This window comes from Chiloscyllium punctatum, chromosome 33 (genome assembly GCF_047496795.1).
Source record: "Chiloscyllium punctatum isolate Juve2018m chromosome 33, sChiPun1.3, whole genome shotgun sequence".
Classification (NCBI taxonomy): Eukaryota; Metazoa; Chordata; class Chondrichthyes; order Orectolobiformes; family Hemiscylliidae; genus Chiloscyllium; species Chiloscyllium punctatum.
In genome coordinates this window covers 22,690,778-22,713,097 of record NC_092771.1, presented here as the reverse complement: position 1 = coordinate 22,713,097, position 22,320 = coordinate 22,690,778, and the positions used below count along the sequence as shown (strand labels likewise).

The 22,320-nt window shown below is 46.8% G+C and overlaps 1 protein-coding gene across 1 annotated transcript in view; it reads right to left on the bottom strand.

Moving 5' to 3' along the window:
• Positions 1 to 22,320, bottom strand: part of LOC140458481 (nuclear receptor ROR-alpha A) — a 915,004-nt gene that overhangs the window by 447,030 nt on the left and 445,654 nt on the right. The window contains exon 2 of the mRNA XM_072553141.1: positions 12,830 to 12,859. Coding sequence (XP_072409242.1) covers positions 12,830 to 12,859 — 30 coding nt within the window. The remainder of the gene's footprint in view (positions 1 to 12,829; positions 12,860 to 22,320) is intronic.

Here is a 22,320-nt window from a genome sequence, read left to right as displayed (position 1 = left end):
ATGGGCAATTTAGCATGGCAAATCCATCCTAACCCATATGTGTTTGGGCTGTGGCAGGAAACTACAGCACCCGGAGGACACCCACGCAGACACGGGGAGAATGTGCACACTCCACACAGGCAGTCACCCGAAGTTGGAATCAAACCCATGTCCCTGGCGCTGTGAGGTAGTAGTGATAACCATTGAACCACTGTGCTGTGTCATTGATCAAGCAGCTGAAGATGGTTGAGCCTATGAGAAGGGATCTGGCCTGGGAAAATTGGCATCAATGAATGGAGGGCAAAACTGTAATCAAAGAACAGATGGTTGGAGGAAAAGGTGAAATAAACCAATCCAGAGCTCCAATGTTGACAATAAAGAGAGGACAGAAGTTAATATGAGAAGATCTGGTGGGAAGTGTTAAAAAAAAGAGAGGCAAAGAGAGTGTAAGAATGGAATCTGGCAGCTAAGATGAAGGAAATTCAAAAGTCTCCTCGTGGCATATAATTGGAAAAGGGTGGTTAAAGAAACAGTAAGGGACCGAAGAGCTGAAATGGAGAGCTACATTTGGATTCTGAGGTAGGAAATGCATTCACCAAGGAAGAGGATGATCAAACGTCAGAGTGAAAGAGGAGGCAGTTTCAAAGTTGAATAGGCTAAAAATTGATCAAGAGAAGATATTAGAAAGCACAGTTAATGAGTCACCAATTATGCAGATGTTCACAGATATGAGGAAAGGTCATGGACTTTACTTTATGCTTCCCTCCCCAGAGATGCTACCAGATCTGCTGTTCCCGGCATTCTCTATCTTTAGCTCATGTTTAAACAATTCAATTGATAGGTTAATCAGGGTATTCTGTGAGGAAAAGCAAGAATTGGACCAGAGGGTCTATTTCTGTGCTGTATGACTCTACAACTGTGGATGTCGAAATCTGAAACGAAAACAAAAATTCCTGGAGAAACTCAGCAGGCCTGGCAGCATCTGTGGAGAGAACATTTCAAGTCATAGAGGCGTACAGCATGGAAACAGACCCTTCAGTCTAACTCGTCCGTGCTGACCAGGTATCCTAAACTAATCCAGTCCCATTTGCCAGCAATTGGCCAGTCACCTTTTTTCAGGACTGGTTGATATGGTACACATGGATCTCCAGAAAAACATTTGTCTGAGTAGTAAGTAATAAACTTACCAAAAGAAATCAAAGGTACACGATAAAAGGGATATTGGCAGTATATGCATGAGCTTGGATATAGGGAACAGGAAAAAGTGATTAATAGATTTTCTTTTCCTGACTGGAAGAAACTCAAAGACAGAGCTGTGCTAAGAAGAAATAGAGGCACATTTCCTCGACTGGGTATATCCTATAAGGCTGAGAGAAGGTGAGGACTGCAGCTACTGGAGATCAGTCAAAAAGTGTGGTGCTGGAAAAGCTCAGCAGGTCACACAGCATCTGAGGAGCAGGAGAGTCAATGTTTTGGGTACAAGCCCTTCATCAGGAATTATGACCAAAACATCGACTTTTCTGCTCCTCAGATGCTGCCTGACCGGCTGTGCTTTTCCAGCCCCACATATTCTATAGGGCACCAACAAGTGGGAGAAATAAGGGGAATAGGGGAAAAGTCAGGAATTTTTAACGAAATAATCTGTTTGCATGTTTCAGTCACCCTTTCTTGCACTTTCCTATTTCAAATGCTCTGGAGTATTTATTACCCAACCAAACATTTCACTGGCACATCTCTGTTTTCCAAGATTTCTGCCACATAGTCAGAGTCATGGAGTCATCCAGCATGGAAACAGACCATTCAGTCCAACCAGTCCGTGCCGAACATAATCCCAAACTAAACCACTCCCACCTGCCTGCTCCTGGCGCAAATCCCTCCAAATCTTTCTTATTCATGTACCGATGGTCCTGGATGGTGGCGCTCCCCAGTGATAAAACATAATTTCAAAACTTGCAGTTTACACAAAACTTGGAAGTATTGAGGACTGTGAGGGAGAAAGCAATGGAGCCCCGGGCTGGAAGATGGATTTGGCAGAAAGGTGTAAAGTGATACATTTATTATAAGGAGTGAGGATAATTAATATAAAGGATGCAAATCTAACATGAGTGAAAAAAAAAAGAGGCGAAGAGGTCTGTGGTCACATATTGTTGAAGGTGACAGGGAAGATTGAGAAAGCATTTAAAAAAATAAATTATAGTGAACCTTTGTACAAAGGGAAAAACACTATTTCAGCCTGAACTGGATAATTTTGTACTGGTAAGTTCATACATTGCACTTTCAGAAGGATAGTGAAAGTTCAGAGAGGGGAAAACATTGAGAAGAATAATTCCAGGGATGAGGGCCTTCAGTCACATTGAAAGTTTGGCAAAGTTTGGACCCTTCTCCTTTAAAGAGAAGGAAGTTGATAGAGGTGTTCAAGGTTTTTTTTTAGATTACTTACAGTGTGGAAACAGGCCCTTCGGCCCAACAAGTCCACACCGCCCCGCCGAAGCGCAACCCACCCATACCCCTACGTCTACCCCTTACCTACACTACGGACAATTTAGGATGGACAATTCACCTAACCTGCACATCTTTGGACTGTGGGAGGAAACCGGAGCACCCAGAGGAAACCCACGCAGACCCGGGGAGAACGTGCAAACTCCACACAAGTCAGTCGCCTGAGTTGGGAATTGAACCCAGGTCTCTGGCGCTGTGAGGCAGCAGTGCTAACCACTGTGCCACCATGCCGCCCACCAGTCCAAGGTGTGGAGGAGCTGATGTTGGACTGGGGAAGGGAGACAAAATTAATGATCACACAACGCCAGGTTATAGACCAACAGGTTTAGTTGGAAGCACTAGCTTTTGGAGCGCTGATGAAGGAGTTAATGTCTCGGGTCCAGTGACCCTGATTCCTCTCCACAGATGCTGCCAGACCTGCTGAACTTTTCCAGCAATTACTGACTTTGTTTCTGATTTCCAGCATCTGCAGTTCTGTTGGTTTTTATGAAGCACGTTCAGGTTGCCGTAGAAGGGACGAAGCTAAGCTACCCTCATAGAGAGTGGCACGTTGGCTCAATGGTTAGCACTGCTACCTCACAGCACCAGGGATCCAGGTTCAATTCAGGTGACTGTCCCTGTGGAGTTTGCACATACTCCTTGTGTCTGTGTGGGTTTCCGCCCACAGTCCAAAAGTGTGCAGGTTAAATGGATTAGTCATGCTAAATTGCAGGCTATGTGGATCAACATGCAGAGGCTTGATTGTTCAAACAGCCCCTTTAGAACTTTTCTGAAAGTCAAAGATCACCTTCTCATGTTAGTGAAGCTAATGCCTTGATGAACTGAATGGTCTTTTCTTAGTTACTGACGGTAATTATGTAGAAAATGAAAGGAGTGTGTACAGAAATATTACAGAGCTCCTCATGTGACTCCAGACCCTTCATGGGCTTGGATCTAAGCAGCTCTCTGGGCAATTAGGGCAATAAACCTTGTCCCAACCCAGCAACACCCACATCACCTGATGATCTAAATACTTTTCCTTAAATTTTTCAGATTGTGTGCTGTTGGTATTTTGCGCTGAGCATTGTGTTTTTTGTTCAGGATGAAAATCAGGAGGGAAGGAATTTTTCACATATTGATCTTTCCAATATATTCCAGTCCCCATTTCTTGCACTTTCCGACTACCAATGCTATGGGCTAATACTTACCACTGACACTGAATTAACATGTTGCTGTTAGCCTGATCTTATAAACTGTCTGTGGAACCGATATTTTGAAATATTTCTGATATTACTGCAGTGTAGTTATGCTTCAAAAGTATTTAGATCATCAGGAGATGTGGGTCACATCTAGAGTCACATGAGGGGCTCTGTATTTGTGTAAACATTTCTGAACACCCTCCTTTCATTTTCCACAAATTTACCATCAGTATGTTGTCTGCCTGTTCTCCTCCCACAAAACCACATCTACATATTTCACCCGGTTCTCTCTGGTCCATTCTGACATGCATGGAGGGTCAGCAACAGGGAGGTCTGGGGTGAGGTCTCTTGAGTGGTAGTCGAAAGCCTGGAGTGCCCAACAGAGGCCAGAGGCCAGCAGCCAGTGGCTGGTAAATACGGGGTCATGCCTTAGCCCAGCGTAGGGTGAAAGGATACCTAGCATAAGGGAGAGCGAGCCCACTTGGGGACAAAACCCAGTTCAGCACATCTGCAGGCCCAAGAAAAGAGTGTAATGTTTGACCTTTTAAGTTTACAGGCAGCCCTCACTTTTTGAAGGTTCGCTTTGTGCTGCTTCGCTTTTATGAAAGAGCTACATTTGTACCTGTTTTTGCCAACTGAAAAAAATCAGAGGATATTCACTTTTACACATAAGTGAATGCTTCTTTGCTTTACGCCATTTCAGCTGATGACAGGTCTCATAGGAACGCTCTACTTTTGGATAGCAGGAGAAACCTGTATTAGATTACTTATAGTATGGAACCAGGCCATTTGACCCAACAAATCCACACTGACCCTCTGAAGAGACAATAGACAATAGGTACAGGAGTAGGCCAGCACCACCATTCATTATGATCATGGCTGATCATCCTCAATCAGTATCCTGTTCCTGCCTTATCCCCATAACCCTTGATTCCACTATCCTTAAGAGCTCTATCCAACTCTTCATTGAAAGTATCCAGAATAGACAATAGCAACCCACCCAGACCCATTCCCTCCAACTAACGCACGTAACGGTATGGGCAATTCACCTGACCTGCATATCTTTGGATTGTGGGAGGAAACCCACGCAGACACGGGGAAAATGTGCAAATTTCACACAGACAGTCACCCGGGGTGGGAATTGAACTAGGCAGCTAACCACTGAGCCACCATACTACCCCACAATTTCTTTAGTTTTCCAGTTTTATACCAAAAAGATTGTATGCTGAACTTGTTAACTTATTTCTTTAGTTTTGTATTTCTGTAACTAAGATTTTATATCGAGGTATTATGCCCTCAAGATGACATTGTGTGTGGCAACATGGTACACTTTTCACTGTACTCCTGTACTCTGCACTTGAGTACATGTGACAATAAAACATAAATCTATTCTAGGAGTAAATTATTGCAGATGCTGGAATCTGCGTGGAAAACAATAAATGCTGGAGACCACAACGGGTCATGCAGCATCCATAGAGAGACAGCAAGCTAATATTTCGATGCCTCTTCATCAGAGGTAAATCTATCCTGCCACTCGAAACTCTTTATCCGTAACGTACATGGAAAAGATGCTGGTGAATTAAAATAATACTTGGGCTTCGATACACAGACAGAGTCTGAACTGATGCTTCATTCCTCAAAAGTTCTAGCTTAGCCAGCAATTAAGATGCAAAGACCATTTAGGTTTCAGAATCCATTTCTTTACAACACACTATGGGAATATGGGAATTATTGACTGTCTGCTTTTTTCAATAACTCATCATCCCTCGATTGCTAAAGGCTGCTGTAATAAGGCAGCTCCCTGTTTATTCTTTCCTGCTTCTGTACAAAGGCAATAAAGATTCACAGCAAATCAATAAGGTGGACAAAGGAAAGCTTCTTCAGAGCTGGCGTAACACCTCTGATATTAGATTAGATTACAGTGTGGAAACAGGCCCTTCGGCCCAACAAGTCCACACCGACCCACAACCCACCCATACCCCTAACCTAACACTACGGGCAATTTAGCACAGCCAATTCACCTGACCTGCACATCTTTGGACTGTGGGAGGAAACCGGCGGAAACCCACGCAGACACAGGGAGAACGTGCAAACTCCACACAGTCAAGTCGCCTGAGGCGGGAATTGTACCTGGGTCTCTGGTGCTGTGAGGCAACAGTGCTAACCACTGTGCCACCGTGCCGCCCACCTGGAGGCATCTCAGCAAGATCAATTACAGCTCATCAGGCATCTGATCAATGATGTATCTCAGCTCCATTGGAAGATCAGTGTGCCCTGTGTGGATACTCAACAATCAGTCTCAGAATCAGAGTAAAGGGAGCACTTTAACACCAGGATTGGTACAGGTCACACTCTGTGACATCAGGATTGGTACCATAGTCATGTCTCAGTCACATGGGGACACAATAGAAGGCTGGCCCGTTTGTTGGTCAGAGAGGCGGGACAGGGCGGGACGGATAGATTTAACTTCCTGAAAGGTTTCCATGAGAATCTGCTGTTAGACCATCAGTAACCAGGCTTTCAAAGACTTTGATTTGACTTTCTGCTGATTTCGACCACGGGGTTTCCAATCAAGTACCCATGACCCCTAAACAACTGCATTCCGCAAAACTGACTCAGTTAAAAAGGCCGTGACTTAAAAGGCACCGATGCATCTGTCAAAGATTGCAACTCTTCATCAGTTGCAGCAAAACTGCTCGTTGTTCAAACATAGAGTGATTTCCTTAGAGGGAATGCATACAACAAACTGCTTGTTCCAAACTAGTTTCCTGGTGCCCAAATCGTTCAGAGATTCTCCATAAATCACTGATAAATCAATTCAGGTTGCTCACACTCAACCATGTAGCACCTAAATACCCACAGGAACCATTACGGAGACTTGTACATTATGATTACAGGATACAATAAATCATCAGCCCATTTCTCTTCATCTTTTCAGCAACCCGTCCCATTATGTGAACCTAAGTGTCTGATGTTAGTTCCAATTCATGGAACAAGAAAAGACCAAGGAGGAGTGGGGAATCTCGTGCAATTGGTTCACGTGATGCTACCCTGAATGTTTCTAATTTCCTTTATCTCTGCTGTTAATTCAGAGAGCTTCCCTCAGGGTCTCCAGTTACCACACAGGCAGATTCCCTCATGAACTCCTATAGTATTAAAAACAGATTCCCTCATGATCCCCTGCAATACTGCAGGCAGATTCTCTCATGATACCTGTAATATTGCAGACAAATTCCCTCATGATCCACTATTATATGGCAGACAGATTCCCACATGATCTCCTGGAATATTGCAGGCTGATTCCCTCATGGTCTCCTGTAATATTGCAGACAGATTCCCCTATGATCTCCTGTAATATTGCAGGCTGATTCCACTATGATCTCCTGGAATATTGCAGACAGATTCCCTCATGATCCCTGTAATATTGCAGACAGATTCCCTCATGATCCCTGTAATATTGCAGACAGATTCCCTCATGATCTCTTGTTTAAATTGCAGAGAGATCCCCATATGATCCTCTGTAATATTGCAGAGAATTTCCCTGTGGAAAACAGCAATTGAGAAATTTAAGAGATTAATATCCAACAAATATCTGACAGCCTACAACCTACAATTCTACAAGAGAGTGTGGATGCTCTGGCTATGATTTTCCATATTCCCCTAGAATTTGGATCAATTGTAGTCATAGAATCAGAGAGATACACAGCATAGAAACAGGCCCTTCGGTCTAAGTCATCCATGCTGACCAGATATCCTAAATTAATCCTAAACTAAGGCCTATATCCCTCTAAACCCTTTCTATTCATATACCCATCCAGGTCCCTTTTAAATGTTGTAATTGTATCAGCCTCCACCACTTCCTCTGGCAGCTCATTCCAAGCACGTACCACCCTCTGCATGAAAAGGTTGCCCCTTAAGTCTGTTTTATATCTTTCCCCTCTCACCCTAAACCTATGCCCTCTAGTTTTGATTCCCCACCCCCAAGGATCCTATTCATTCCTATTTATCCTATTCATGCCCCTCATGATTTTGTAAACCTCTGTAAGGTCATTCCTCAGCCTCCAACGCTCCAGGGAAAACAACCCCAGCCTATTGGAAGTTCGCTCATGTAACACCAGCACTCGGGAAAGGAGGGAGAGAGAGAAAGTGAAACCACGGCCTGAAGTCAGTCATTGAGAAAGTGCTGGAATCCATTATTAGGGAAGTACCTGGAAAGATCCTAGCATGATCGGGCACGGTTAATATGGTTTCATGAATGGGAATTCTCATTTGGACAAAGCTTTACAGGCTTTCCTGTGAATGTGACCATGATAAAGGGGAACCAGTGGACGTGAAATATCCGGTATTGCAAAAGGCCATGAGTAAGTTGCTACATGAAAGGTATGGAATCATGGATTTAGGGTAATTCAATAGAGCAAATACAAAAATGCACGAGTAGGGCATTTTCAAGGCTGTGACTATGAGCAGAGAGGTGCCACAGGGGTCCATGCTAGGGTCTCAGCCACTTACAGTCCATATAAATGATCAGGGACAAAGACACCGAGAGTAATGCCTCGATGTTTTCCAACGATGCGAAGCTCGGTGGGAATGTAGGCTGTAAGAAGGACTGAGACAGGCAGTAAAGGTGAACAGACAAGTTAAATGAGCGGGCAACAAGATGGAATATGGAGTTTAATCTGGCAAAACATGAAGTATTCACTCTGGTGATCAGAACAGCAATGCATAAAGGGCACGGGCAGAAGGTCCTGGAGCAACGAGTGGAAAGTGAGACCCAGAGCAGGGCGTGGGGGGTGTGTCCCAGAGCAGGGCGTGGGGGGTGTGTACCGGAGCAGGGCGTGGGGGGTGTGTCCCAGAGCAGGGCGTGGGGGGTGTGTCCCGGAGCAGGGTGTGGGGGGTGTGTCCCAGAGCAGGGCGTGGGGGAGTGTGTCCCGGAGCAGGGCGTGGGGGGTGTGTCCCGGAGCAGGGCATGGGGGGTGTGTCCCGGAGCAGGGTGTGGGGAGTGAGACCCGGAGCAGGGCGTGGGGGGTGTGTCCCAGAGCAGGGCGTGGGGGGTGTGTCCCAGAGCAGGGCGTGGGGGGGTGTGTCCCAGAGCAGGGCGTGGGGGGTGTGTCCCAGAGCAGGGCGTGGGGGGTGTGTCCCAGAGCAGGGCGTGGGGGGGTGTGTCCCAGAGCAGGGCGTGGGGAGTGTGTCCCAGAGCAGGACATGGGGAGTGTGTCCCGGAGCAGGGTGTGGGGGGTGTGTCCCGGAGCAGGGCGTGGGGGGTGTGTCCCAGAGCAGGGCGTGGGGGGGTGTGTCCCGGAGCAGGGCGTGGGGAGTGAGTCCCAGAGCAGGGTGTGGGGAGTGAGACCCGGAGCAGGGCGTGGGGGGTGTGTCCCGGAGCAGGGCGTGGGGGGTGTGTCCCGGAGCAGGGTGTGGGGAGTGAGACCCGGAGCAGGGCGTGGGGGGTGTGTCCCGGAGCAGGGCGTGGGGGGTGTGTCCCAGAGCAGGGCGTGGGGGGTGTGTCCCGGAGCAGGGCGTGGGGGGTGTGTCCCAGAGCAGGGCGTGGGGGGTGTGTCCCAGAGCAAGGCGTGGGGGGGTGTGTCCCAGAGCAGGGCGTGGGGAGTGAGTCCTGGAGCAGGGCGTGGGGGGTGTGTCCCAGAGCAGGGCGTGGGGAGTGAGTCCTGGAGCAGGGCGTGGGGGGTGTGTCCCGGAGCAGGGCGTGGGGGGTGTGTCCCGGAGCAGGGCATGGGGGGGTGTGTCCCAGAGCAGGGCGTGGGGAGTGAGTCCTGGAGCAGGGCGTGGGGGGTGTGTCCCAGAGCAGGGCGTGGGGGGTGTGTCCCGGAGCAGGGCGTGGGGGGTGAGTCCCAGAGCAGGGCGTGGGGGGTGTGTCCCGGAGCAGGGCGTGGGGGGGTGTGTCCCAGAGCAGGGCGTGGGGAGTGAGACCCGGAGCAGGGCGTGGGGAGTGAGTCCTGGAGCAGGGCGTGGGGAGTGAGTCCCAGAGCAGGGCGTGGGGAGTGAGTCCCGGAGCAGGGCGTGGGGAGTGAGTCCCAGAGCAGGGCGTGGGGAGTGAGACCCGGAGCAGGGCGTGGGGAGTGAGACCCGGAGCAGGGCGTGGGGAGTATGTCCCAGAGCAGGGCGTGGGGAGTGTGTCCCGGAGCAGGGCGTGGGGAGTGACTCCTGGAGCAGGGCGTGGGGAGTGAGTCCCAGAGCAGGGCGTGGGGAGTGTGTCCCGGAGCAGGGCGTGGGGAGTGAGTCCCAGAGCAGGGCGTGGGGAGTGTGTCCCGGAGCAGGGCGTGGGGAGTGAGTCCCAGAGCAGGGCGTGGGGAGTGAGACCCGGAGCAGGGCGTGGGGAGTGAGACCCGGAGCAGGGCGTGGGGAGTATGTCCCAGAGCAGGGCGTGGGGAGTGTGTCCCGGAGCAGGGCGTGGGGAGTGACTCCTGGAGCAGGGCGTGGGGAGTGAGTCCCAGAGCAGGGCGTGGGGAGTGTGTCCCGGAGCAGGGCGTGGGGAGCGAGACCCGGAGCATCAAGTTCCTCGGAGTGACAATAAGCAATAATCTGTCCTGGCCCTTCCACATAGGTATGATGGTGAAGAAGGTACAACAATGCTTCGTCTTCCTCAGCCGTGTTAGGAAATTCGGCATGTCCATAAAGACCCTCACCAACTTTTACAGATGCACCATAGAAAGCATTCTATCCGGGTACATAACAGCCTGGTACTGCAACTACTCTGCCCAGCACTGTAAAGAAACTACAGAAGGTGGTGTGTGCACAGCCCGGACCATTACGGAAGTGAACCTTCTATCCAAGGACTCCATTTGCATGGCTTGTTGCCACGGTAAAGCTGTCAACATCATCAAAGACCCCTCCCATACACGCCTGAACACGCACCAACAAGTTCCAGAACAGCTTCTTCCCAGTCGTTATTAGACTGCCAAATGGACCTGTCTAACTTCAAACCTTATTTTGACCTTGCTTTGTACATCTCCTGTGCCCTATTATCTGCCTGTACTGCAGCAAATCCAAACTTTTCACTGTACTTAGGTACAATAAATCAAATCAAATCTCATGTTAAGATTCTGAAAGGGCTCAGCAGCACAGTCCCAGAAAGGTAACTGGGTCCTCTCCAGAATCGAGGGAAAGTGTGAAATTTTCAATTTATTGTTAGCAATAACATCAAGACTTCCCCAACTCTCCAAAATGCTACAAACCACACAGAGCGACAACAAAATCAATTCTAGAAACAAGAACTCAGCAAGCCACCTAATGTGAGGATAGTGTCTCTTTAGAAATGAAACATATGAGTAAAACCTTTATCCTAATTGTGCACATGCGTTTCTATTCAGGCAGCATTCATTGAGTCATAGAGATGGACAACATGGAAACAGACTCTTTGGTCCAACTCGTCCATGCCGACTAGATATCCTAAATTAATCTCGTCCCATTAACCAGCATTTGCCCATATCCTTCTAAACCCTTCCTATTCATATACCCATCCAGATGCCTGTTAAATGTTGTCATTGTACCAGCCTCCACCACTTCCTCTGGCAGCTCATTCCATACACGTACCACCCTCTGCGTGAAAAAGCTGTCCCTTCGATCCTTTTAAATCTTTCTCTTCTCACTCTAAACCTATGCCCTCTAGTATCGGAGCCTTGCTACCCAGGGAAAAGACCTTGTCTATTCACCCTGTATATGCCCCTCATGATTTTAGAAACGTCTATAACATCACCCCTCAGCCTCTGACACTCCAGGGAAAACAGCCTTTTCAGTCTCTCCCTATAGCTCAGATCCTCCAACTCTGGCAAAAATCCTTGTCAATCTTTTCTGAACCCTTTCAAGTCTCACAGCATCCTTCCTGTAAGCAGGGATCCGCCAAGTCTGTGTGTCGTTTCTGTTGTGCAAGCATGTCTGATCTGAGATTAAAAGACCATATAATTTTAATCCCATACTATACTTGGGAGTTAACCAGTCTTTTTAAGAAATTAGTTATTTTTGAGTTTATTGAAGAAAGCCAGTGAAGGTATCTTTTATTCTGGATAGCAGTAAAAAATGAACTTGTGTGGCCATTTTGGGATTAACAGAGTCGCTACAGTGTGGAAACAGGCCATTCGGCCCAAACGTCCACACTGATCCTCTGAAGATTAATCGACCCAGACCCATTCCCCGACCTTATTACTCTACATTTACCCCTTACTAATGCAGCTAACCTACACATCCCTGTTCATTATGGGCAATTTAGCTTGGCCAATGCACCCTAACTTGCACATCTTTGGACTAAATATTCCTGGTATTATTTTTTTACCAGAGATCATTAAAAAAAATCAACAAGTGGTTTGCACCAGTATCTGTCGAAACACAAAGCATCAGTACACAACACTGACTCGTTTCAGCTGAAGCTCCAGTCACACTATTTTTGCTCTCTGCAGTGGAAATCACTTCACGCAAAATACAAGTTGTTGTGTTCAGCCAGCTTGCATTTATTTAACAAAGATATTCCACCACCTTACTGACTGAAGACGTAGCTACCACAGGGTCTAATAGTACTTGCTCGACATTTCAGTCAACCATTCAATCACCAAGTGCACCGTAAGGTTAAAAATCACATGCCGAGTCCGTGAGCATGTTCAGAGTGTATAATCAGTGGCATTTACTAATCAGAAATACAATTCACTACATCTGATTTGCAGTTCGCTACACATGGATAGCATGTTATTAGCATTCAGTGTTAACACTGGGACCTCTCCAATCCCCAGTAGACAGCCAGTACAAAGAATCACAGAATCACTCCTATTCAGAAGCAGCCCATTTTGCCCATTGAGTCCATGCTGAACCTCTGAACAGCATCACACTGAGACACACTCCTACTCAACCCTATCCCTGTAACCCTGCATTTCCCGTGGTTAATCCACCAAACCTAGATATCTCTGGACACTTTAGCATGACCAATCCACCCTTACCTGTACATCTTTGGACTGTGGGAGGAAACCTATCCAGACACGGGGAGAACCTGCTAACTCCACACAGACAATCAACCTTGTGTAACTACATATGGTTGCCACTCGGATACACTGAATAGTCAGTCTCTAGCTTCCACCATTCCATCCCTACTCCCCACTCTCTCCCTCCACAGCACGTGCCTTGCACCAGGGTAAAGTTGGTCCCAGAAAGACTGAACAAGGTGAGCATCTACTTACATGTGTGCGTCTTCTTTGTGACTGAAATACCTGCAAGAGAAAGAAAGCGATGGGTGAGTGCGTTACTTCCACTGAGAAGATGTCCCCTATTGCTGACTGGTGTGTAGCTTGCTCTGAATTCCAACACTGAGGGAGTGACAAAATGACAGGGATGCCATCTTTCAGTGAAGGTATCAAACCAAGGTCTCGGCTGCCCTTTCAGGTGTAAGATTTCACGGCATTATTTTGCAGAAGATTGGCACAAATGGCTTATGTTTCCTATTAATCGTTCAACCAGCATCACATAAACAGAGCTTTTGCCCTCACATTGCCAGTACCTCGCTGTGAATGAACTGACTGCCCTCTTCCTCCATTACAACAATGTGGAAGTTTTCCATTATCTGCAAAGCACATTAGGAGGTCTGGAGTTTGTGAAAAGCATTATTTAAATGCAAGTCATAATAATCAATGGGACAATTGGGAATGGGAGCTGGGAAGGGAGGTTTGGCTGTTTAATATTGCTGAATATTGTAAAATTGACAACTTCCTGCTCCATCTCCAGTCTTGACACGCCCAGCTGAGAAGGATGAGCTCAGTACCACAACAATAATTTGCATTTTTACAGCACCTTTAACATATAGAAAAAGAAAACAAACTATGAAGGAGTCTCAGATGTTTGGGTTACTTTCCAGTACAGCAGAAACTTTGTACAGCATGACAAGTTTTGATAAGGTTTGTAGCTCAGGTTAAGGTTCTGGATGTAGGTTTGCTCGCTGAGCTGGAAGGGCCATTTTCAGATGTTTCATCACCATACTAGGTAACATCATCAGTGAGCTTCTGGATGAAGCACAGGTGGTGTAGCCCGCGTCCTATTGATATTTTGCGTTTCCTTGGGTTAGTGATGTCATTACCTGTGGTGACATCATTTCCTATGGTGCTGTCATTTCCTGTTCTTTTTCTCAATGGGTTGGTAAATGGGAGCCAAGTCAATTTGCTGATAGAGATGGAGTTGATACAGACAATATATCCATCCTAGCACAAGCCAAACATAGACATGCACAAGAATTCCTAGAAGCATGGCATTCCAACTGCAACTCTATCACAAATACATTTGCTTGGATCCCATTTACCAACCCCGAAAAAAGAATAGGAAATGGCATCACCATAGGAAATGATGTCACCATAGGAAATGACATCACCAACCCAAGAAAACCAAAACATATAAACAGAAAGTGGGCTACACCACCAATGCTTCAGCCGGAGGCTCACTGAAGTTTGTACAGGATGTTCTATACTATATCAATTTCACAATTTGATTAAAAGCAGTCAGACCTTTTGAGAAGACACCCAATGCTTTGTATTCGGGCAAGTGCCCGATATTTACAGTGATTGGAACAATGGGTGGAGTCATGCTGCTAACCCCTGTGATGGGTTTGGTGGCAAGGGAAGACATTTGGGAGGCTAGTTGCGGAAACGCTATGCTGCTGATTCAGTCGCCATGGCCATGGGGAGTTAAGGCCCTCACATGTGCCTCATTCTGAGGCTGTTAGTGTTCACCAAACACTGGGCACAGGTCCACCATATGGACACCCTGACCTGGAGCCTGAAAGGAGGACTCAGCATCGGCAGGTAGGTGTCCGCTACCTGCCTGCCTGCCTCCTGGTTTGGCTGTTGAACCTCCCGCCTTGGACCGTCACCTCATGACCAGCCTGCCCACCAGCACTCACCTCTAGCCTGGGATCCAGAACTGACCTCCGGCCACTAGTCGGTGCTGGTTAATACAGAGCTTCAACTTCAAAGTATTTATGTCTACCATTTTTCCTGTATCCCCCTCCCCAAACTCCCACACCTCAAGACCTGTATTTTTTGTGTCTTGTTTACTTTGTTCTCAGTAGAAAGGACCCATTCTCTCCCTTTCACCCTAATTTACATCCATTTTACATCTTTAGTTCTTTCTTACAAAAATTAACAACTCTTTTGTCTTTTGCTCCATGCATCCACACCATATGTTCTCCTCACTCCTTCTCCACATTTCTCTTAGAAACATAAAGAATAGGAGCAGCAGGAGGCTATTCGGCCCATCAAGCCTGCTCCACCATTCAACATGATCATGGATGATCATCCAACTCAGACCCTTTTGTCCCATTTTCCCTCAAATGCTTTGATGCTTTCAGCTCTCAGAGCTCTATAATTCTTTCTTGAAAACATTGCTTGCTTGGCCTCAACCACTCTCTGTGGCAGAGAATTCCACAGGCTCACCTCTCTCAGGATGAAGAAATTTCTCTTCATCTCAGTGCCGAACGATCGACACCATATCCTTAGACTGTGAGCTGAAAATATGTTGCTGGAAAAGCGCAACAGGTCAGGCAGCATCCAAGGAACAGGAGAATCGACGTTTCGGGCATCAGCCCTTCTTCAGGAAGAAGATTCCTGAAGAAGGGCTGATGCCCGAAACGTCGATTCTCCTGCTCCTTGGATGCTGCCTGACCTGCTGCGCTTTTCCAGCATCACATTTTCAGCTCTGATCTCCAGCATCTGCAGTCCTCACTTTCTCCTTAGACTGTGACCCCTGGTTCTGGACTCCCTGGTCATTTGGAAGATCCTTCCTGTATTGACCCTATCTAGTCCTGTTAGAATGTATTTGCCAAAACCACAATTTTTCGACCCCTTTCAGCTTTGAAGAAGAGTCATACCTGACTCAAAAGGTTAATCCTGCTTTCTCTCCACAGCTCTGCCAGATCTATTGAGTTTCTCCAGCGTTCCCAGTGCCTGTTTCAGATCTCCATCACCTGCAGTGTTTTACCTTTATTGCTCAATAGAGCTAATGGCCTCTGATTAGCTGGAGAATGGGATTTCTGTGCCCTCCCCACCTTCCCTGGGACTCTTGGTCCTGCATTGGGTCGAGTCCAGCATTGAACTGCTAAGGGTCCGAGGGAACCTTATGCAGTGAGGTCTTCCCTAAAGAGGGGACATGTGACTCCTGTCAGTACCATAGCAGCTGACCAAGACTCCCATCACCTCCACAACATTCTGCATGCGAGAAAGGCAAAAGCCAAGAGTCTCCCATCTCCCTGCGTCTGGCCAATGTTCAACTTGCCACAATGAAAAGCAATGAATAGAAACTGGGGAGAGTATCTCAAACTCAGGAGAGAGGCAAAGGCTGGAATAAGGAAGGCTGAGAGGAAGAATGAGTAAAAGAGGGCAGGCTGTGCTGAAACAAAGGGTGGCACGGTGGCTCAGTGGTTAGCACTGCAGCCTCACTATGCCGGGGGCCTGGGTTTGATTCCAGCCTTGGGTTACTGTCTATGTGGAGTTTGCACATTCTCCCCGTGTCTGCGTGGGCTTCCTCTGGGTACTCCAGTTTCCTCCCACAATGCAAAGATGTGCAGGCTAGATGGATTGGCCAGGCTAAATTGTCCATATTGCTCAAGGATGTGTAAGTTAGGTGGATTGGCCAGGCTAAATTGTCCACAGTGTTAGGTGCATTAGTCAGAGGGAAATGGGTCTGGGTAGGTTACTCTTTGGAGGGTCGGTGAGGACTTGTTGGGCCAAAGGGCCTGTTTCCACACTATAGGGGATCTAATCTAAATGGGAAAATGTTCTTTAAATATATTAGCATAAGAGATGAGTGAAGAATAGAGTAGGGCCCATAAGGAACATGCAAGGTAAACTGCTCACTGTCGGAGAAGACATGATAAAAGTACTAAATTAATATTTTGCCTCTGGCTTTACCAAATTTGAAGATGGTGACAATGGCCCAATTGAAAATGTGGGTGCTAAGCAACTGAGCAGTGAGTGAGAGATAAGGAAGAGGAGCTAAACAGTTTGGTAGCACTATAGGTGGAGAAGTCACCACAGTCAGATGAGGTGCATCTAGACTGCTGAGAGAGTTAAGGGAACAAATTGCGGAGCCATTGACAGAAATTTTCCAGGGCTCTCTGATCATAGGATTAGTCCCAGGGGACTGGAGGATTGCAAATGTGATGCAGTTGTTTCAGAAAGGAGCAGAGGATAACCCAGGAGCTGTCAACTTGATACCAATGGTGGAAAAGCTGATGGACGCCATTATTTAAGATAAGATAAATATACACATGGAGAAAAATAAGTTAGAAGTAAACATTCAACATGGCTTTGTCAAGCGCAGATCATGCCTGACAACTTTTGGCGGTACGACGGCTCAGTGGTTAGTACTGCTGCCTTACAGCGCCAGGGACCCGGGTTCGATTCCAACTTCAGTCAACTGTCTGTGTGGAGTTTGCACATGATCTTAGCACCTGCGTGGGTTTCCTCCTGGTGCTCCGGTTTCCTCCCACAGTCCAAAGATGCGCAGGTTAGGTGGAGTGGCCATGGGAAATACAGGGTGAGAGCGATTGGGTCTGGATGGGATGCTCTTCAGAGGGTCATTGTGGACTTGATGGGTCAAATGGTCTGCTTCCATACTATAGGGATTCTATAATTCCATGAAATTTAATTGAATTATTTGATGAGGTGACAAAGGGAGTAGATGAGGGTAGTGCTGTGGATGTTGTATATAGAACATAGAACATAGAAAAATACAGCGCAGTACAGGCCCTTTGGCCCTCAATGTTGCGCCGATCCAAGCCCACCTAACCTACACTGGCCCACTATCCTCCATATGCCTATCCAATGCCTGTTTAAATGCCCATAAAGAGGGAGAGTCCACCACTGCTACTGGCAGGGCATTCCATGAACTCATGACTCGCTGAGTAAAGAATCTACCCCTAACATCTGTCCTATACCTACCACCCCTTAATTTAAAGCTATGCCCCCTCGTAATAGCTGACTCCATACGTGGAAAAAGGTTCTCATGGTCAACCCTATCTAAACCCCTAATCATCTATCGTCACCTCTATCAAGTCACCCCTAAACCTTCTTTTCTCCAATGAAAACAGCCCCAAGTGCCTCAGCCTTTCCTCATACGATCTTCCTACTATACCAAGTATATTTGGACTTTCAGAAAACAGTGCTACATGGCAGGTTGGCTAACAAATTAAAAATGTTTGGGATTGATAGCTCATTGGCAGCATGAATTTGAAGTTAGTTAAAAGATCGAGAGCAGACATAGATGGGCATTTCTCAGGTTAGAGGTGAGTTGAAAGTGATGTTTCTCAGGGATTAATGTTAGGACTCTTGTTTTTCCTGATTGAAATAAATGATTTGGAGATGGGTGTAGAGGGAAATATCTTGTAACTTGTGTGTGATACTAAGCTAGGGAGAATAGTGAATTGTGAGGACGATATTGAGCAGCTTCAGAGAGACATTGACAGGTTGGCCAAATGGGCAGCATCAGGCAGATAAATTTCAATGCAGAGAGATGTGAGGGAATGCAGTTTGGTAAAAGAAACAGAGAGAGAATCCAGGCTCCATGGTACAACTTTGAAGGGCGTATAGGAGCAGAGGGACTTTGAGGTTCATGTGCATGATTCAGTGAAACTGGCCATGCAAGTTGAAGCAGTAGTTAATAAGCCTCATAGGATCCTCGTGTTTATAAATAGAGGCATAGAGTATAAAAGCCAGGAAGTGATGCTACACCTCGACAAATCATTGGTCAGACTACATTTGGAGTATTGTGTTTAGTTTAGATTCCGTACAGTGTTGAAACAGGCCCTTCGGCCCAACCAGTCCACACCGACCCTCCAAAGAGTAACCCACCCAGACCCATTTCCCTCTGATTAATGCACCTAGCACGATGGACAATTTAGCATGGCCAATTCAACTGGCCTGTACATCTTTGGACAGCGGGAGGAAAGCAGAGCAAACCCGCACAGACAGTCACCGGAGGCTGGAATCGGACCTAGGTCCTTGATGCGATGAGGCAGCAGTGCTAACCACTGAGTCACCGGGCCGCTGTCTGGGCACCTTATATCAGGAAGGATGTTAAAGCCCTGGATAGAATTTAAAGGAGATTTATTAGACTGACACAAGGAATTATAAATAAAGGAAAGTTTAGAGAGATTGGGCTTATTCTCCACGGAGCAGTGAAAATTAAGAGGTGACTTTATTGAGGTGTTCAAAAGTTCTGAACAATTTTTGATGGAATAAAGAAGGATATTTTGGTGCCACTGGTTGCTGCGTCAGTAACTAGGGGTCACAATTTCAGGATTGTCAGCAAGAGAGCTATTAGTGAGATGAGGAGTAATTCCTTCACTCAGAGAGTTGTTAGGATTTAGAATGTGCCTGGGAGAGTGGGGAAGGGCAATTCCAGAGGAGGTTTCAAAAGAGCTGGATATATATTTGAAAGGGATGAACTTAGAAGGCTGTGGAGATAGGGCTGGAGAGTGGGACCAGCTGGGTAGCTCTCATGGGAGCTAGTACAAACATGATGGGTCAAATGGCCTCCTTCTGTAGTGCAAAGTTCTCTGGCTGTATGTTGGAGAATATTACATGTGAAGCTTCCCTGCTATTCACAAGGGATTGCAACATAATTGGTCAAATTTTATGTCAAGTTTTAAATTTAATGTCAATCCCCCTGTTTGTGCACCTTCTCTGCAGCTGTAACATTGTCTTCCAGGTTCTGTTCTATTACCCTGATGCACTTTGTATGGTATGATCCACCTGTACTGCACGTAAAACAAAACCTTTCACTGTACCTAGGTACATGCCATGATATCAAGTCAAATCATATAAAAAAAAGTTAAGGTATGCTCATTGTCTGAAAGGAAATAGTGAGTGGATTCATCAAAGTGGAAAATACGGCCACTAATTGAGGTCCCAAAGAAGGGGGTTACATCTGAAAAAGTCGATTTCTCCACCTCAGGATGCAGAGTACTGGGCTAATGTTAAGATTCTTGGCAGTGTAGATGAGCAGAAAGATCTCAGTGTCCATGTGCATAGATCCCTGACAGTTGCCACACAGGTTGATAGGGTTGTTAGGAAGGCGTATGGTGTGTTAGCTTTTATTGCCAGAGTTTTAATGCCGCGCGGTCATGCTGCAGCTGTACAAAACACTGGTGTGGCCACACTTGGGGTATTGCGTGCAGTTGTAGTGACTGCATTATAGGAAGTATGTGAAGCTTTGGAGAGGGTTTGGAGGCGATTTACCATATTGCCTGGTGTGGAAAGAAGGTCTTATGAGGAAAGGCTGAGGGACATGAGGCTGTTTTCATTAGAGAAAAGAAGGTTGAGAGGTGACTTAATTGAGATGTACAAGATAATCAGAGGGTTAGATAGGGTGGATAGTGAGAGGCTTTTTCCTCCGATGGTAATGGCTAGCACTAGGGGACATAGCTTTACATTGAGGGGTGATAGATATAGGACAGATGTCAGGGGTAGTTTCTTTACTCAGATTAGTAGGGCCATGGAACACACTGCCTGCAACGGTAGTAGACTTGCCAACTTTATGGGCAATTGGATGGTCATTGGATAAACAAATGGATGAAAATGGAATAGTGTAGGATAGATAGGCTTCAGATTGGTTCCTCAGGTCGGTGCAACATGGAGAGCTGCAGGGCCTGTCCTGCGCTGGAACATTCTAGGTTCTATGTCCTGATGCTGCCTGGCTTGCTGTGTTCTTCCAGCCTGTCTAGTTTGGATTCCAGCATCTGCAGTTTTTTTTTGTCTCTAACTAACTGAGATTCAAGCAGGCACCCTTGGTTGAAACTGTAGCAACATTCTGAGAGGTTTGGAGGCACTTTAGAAATGCAATCCTTTATCATTTTTGGAAATTATTGATGCTTCGGAACAGAAAGGATGAGTTCGAGAGCAACCTTTGCCTTTAGCATCTGCCAGTCAGCAGATGGATAAAGACAAATTTTAAAAAAACCACCAATGGCAGGACAAACGGCTTGTTCGCAGATGACAGATAACGAGAATGATTCATTGCTCTGATTGGCTGATGGCTGCAAAAATGAACCTGTTTGACGTCGGGTGCTGGAAACTACTGGAAAGCCCTGAAAAGTTTATCGAAGAGTTGGGGGGTTTCCCAAGTTAGCACCCTGCTCGACATTGCTACGGGTGCCTCGACCTCGTAATGACTCATAGGAGGTGCTAGTTCAGATGTTGAGAGGCTCCATTGACCGACGTTTCTCTGTTTCCTCTGTTCACCGTGACAGAGATGCACCTGCATGGTACCCAGCACAAGGATACAGGTGACATTGCGGTGGCTTTGTGGCAACCTTGAAGTCTGGCCCACACAAACATACACGCAATGTTGGCTACCACAAAGTGCATGCATCAAACAGGTGCTCAACGCTGTCTGAATGGAGGGTGCAGAAATTGCATTGGTGATGCTACAGTCTAACTCGACTCTGACTGAATCAACCCCCCTGCTGTTTTAGTGAGTTAGAGTCACAGAGTCATAGAGATGTACAGCATGGAAACAGACCCTTCAGTCCAACCCGTCCATGTCAACCTGATATCCCAACCCAATCTAGTCCCACCTGCCAACACCCAGCCCATATCCCTCCAAACCCTTCCTATTCATAAAACCATCCAGATGGTTTTCAAATGTTGAAATTGTACCAGCCTCCACCACTTCCTCTGGCAGCTCATTCCATACACGTACCAGGAGCTGCATGAAAAAGTTTTGCCCCTTAGGTCCCTTTTATATCTTTCCCCTCTCACCATAAACCTATGCCCCTCTAGTTCTGGACTCCCTGACTCCAGGGAAAAGACTTTGTCTATTTACCCTATCCATGCCCCTTATAATTTTGTAAACCTCTATAAGGTCACCCCTCAGCCTCCGCCGCTCCAGGGAAAACAGCCCCAGCCTGTTCAATAATTTGTAATTCTAATTTCTTGCCTCTCGGATGTCAACTCTTCACTGACTACCAGTGACAAGACATAAATGGTAGGTTCTGAAAATTCATTCACACAATGTGGCTGTCGCTGTCTAGGCCAGCTTTTATTGCCCACCCTTAATTGCACTGAGGGCAATTGTGAGTCAACCACATTGATGTGGGTGTCTGGAGTCACTTGTCGGCAGTGGTGGGCATAATCTGTGAATTATTCAGATACATGAGGGCCATTAAAGCGACTCTTGGATAGACACAAGGATGATAGTAAAATGAAGGGCTGTGTTGCTTAGTTTGATCTTAGAGTAGGATAAAAGTTCGGCACAACATCGAGGGTCGAAGGGCCTGTACTGTGCTGTACAGTCCTATGTTCTATGTTCTAATTAGGGCCAGACCATTCAGGAGAGACATTAGGAAACACTCCTACACAGCTCAGTACTGCGTCATGGAGCCAGGTTCAGTTCCACCCTTGAATGGCTGACTGTGCAGAGGTTTGCACATTCTCCCCGTGTCTGTGTAGGTTTCTTCCCATAGCCTAAAGCTGTGCTGTTTTGGTGCCCACGGCCATAGGAGATTTCCCATAGTGCCCATGGATGTGCAGGTTGGGTGGATTAGCCATAGGAATAGGGTGGTTCTGGGTGGGATGCTCTTTGGGGGGTCGGTGTGGACTCAGTGGGTCAAATGGCTAGTTCCATACTGGACAGATTCTGTGATACACATCAAGGGTGGTGGATGTTTGCAAATCTCTTCCATAAATGA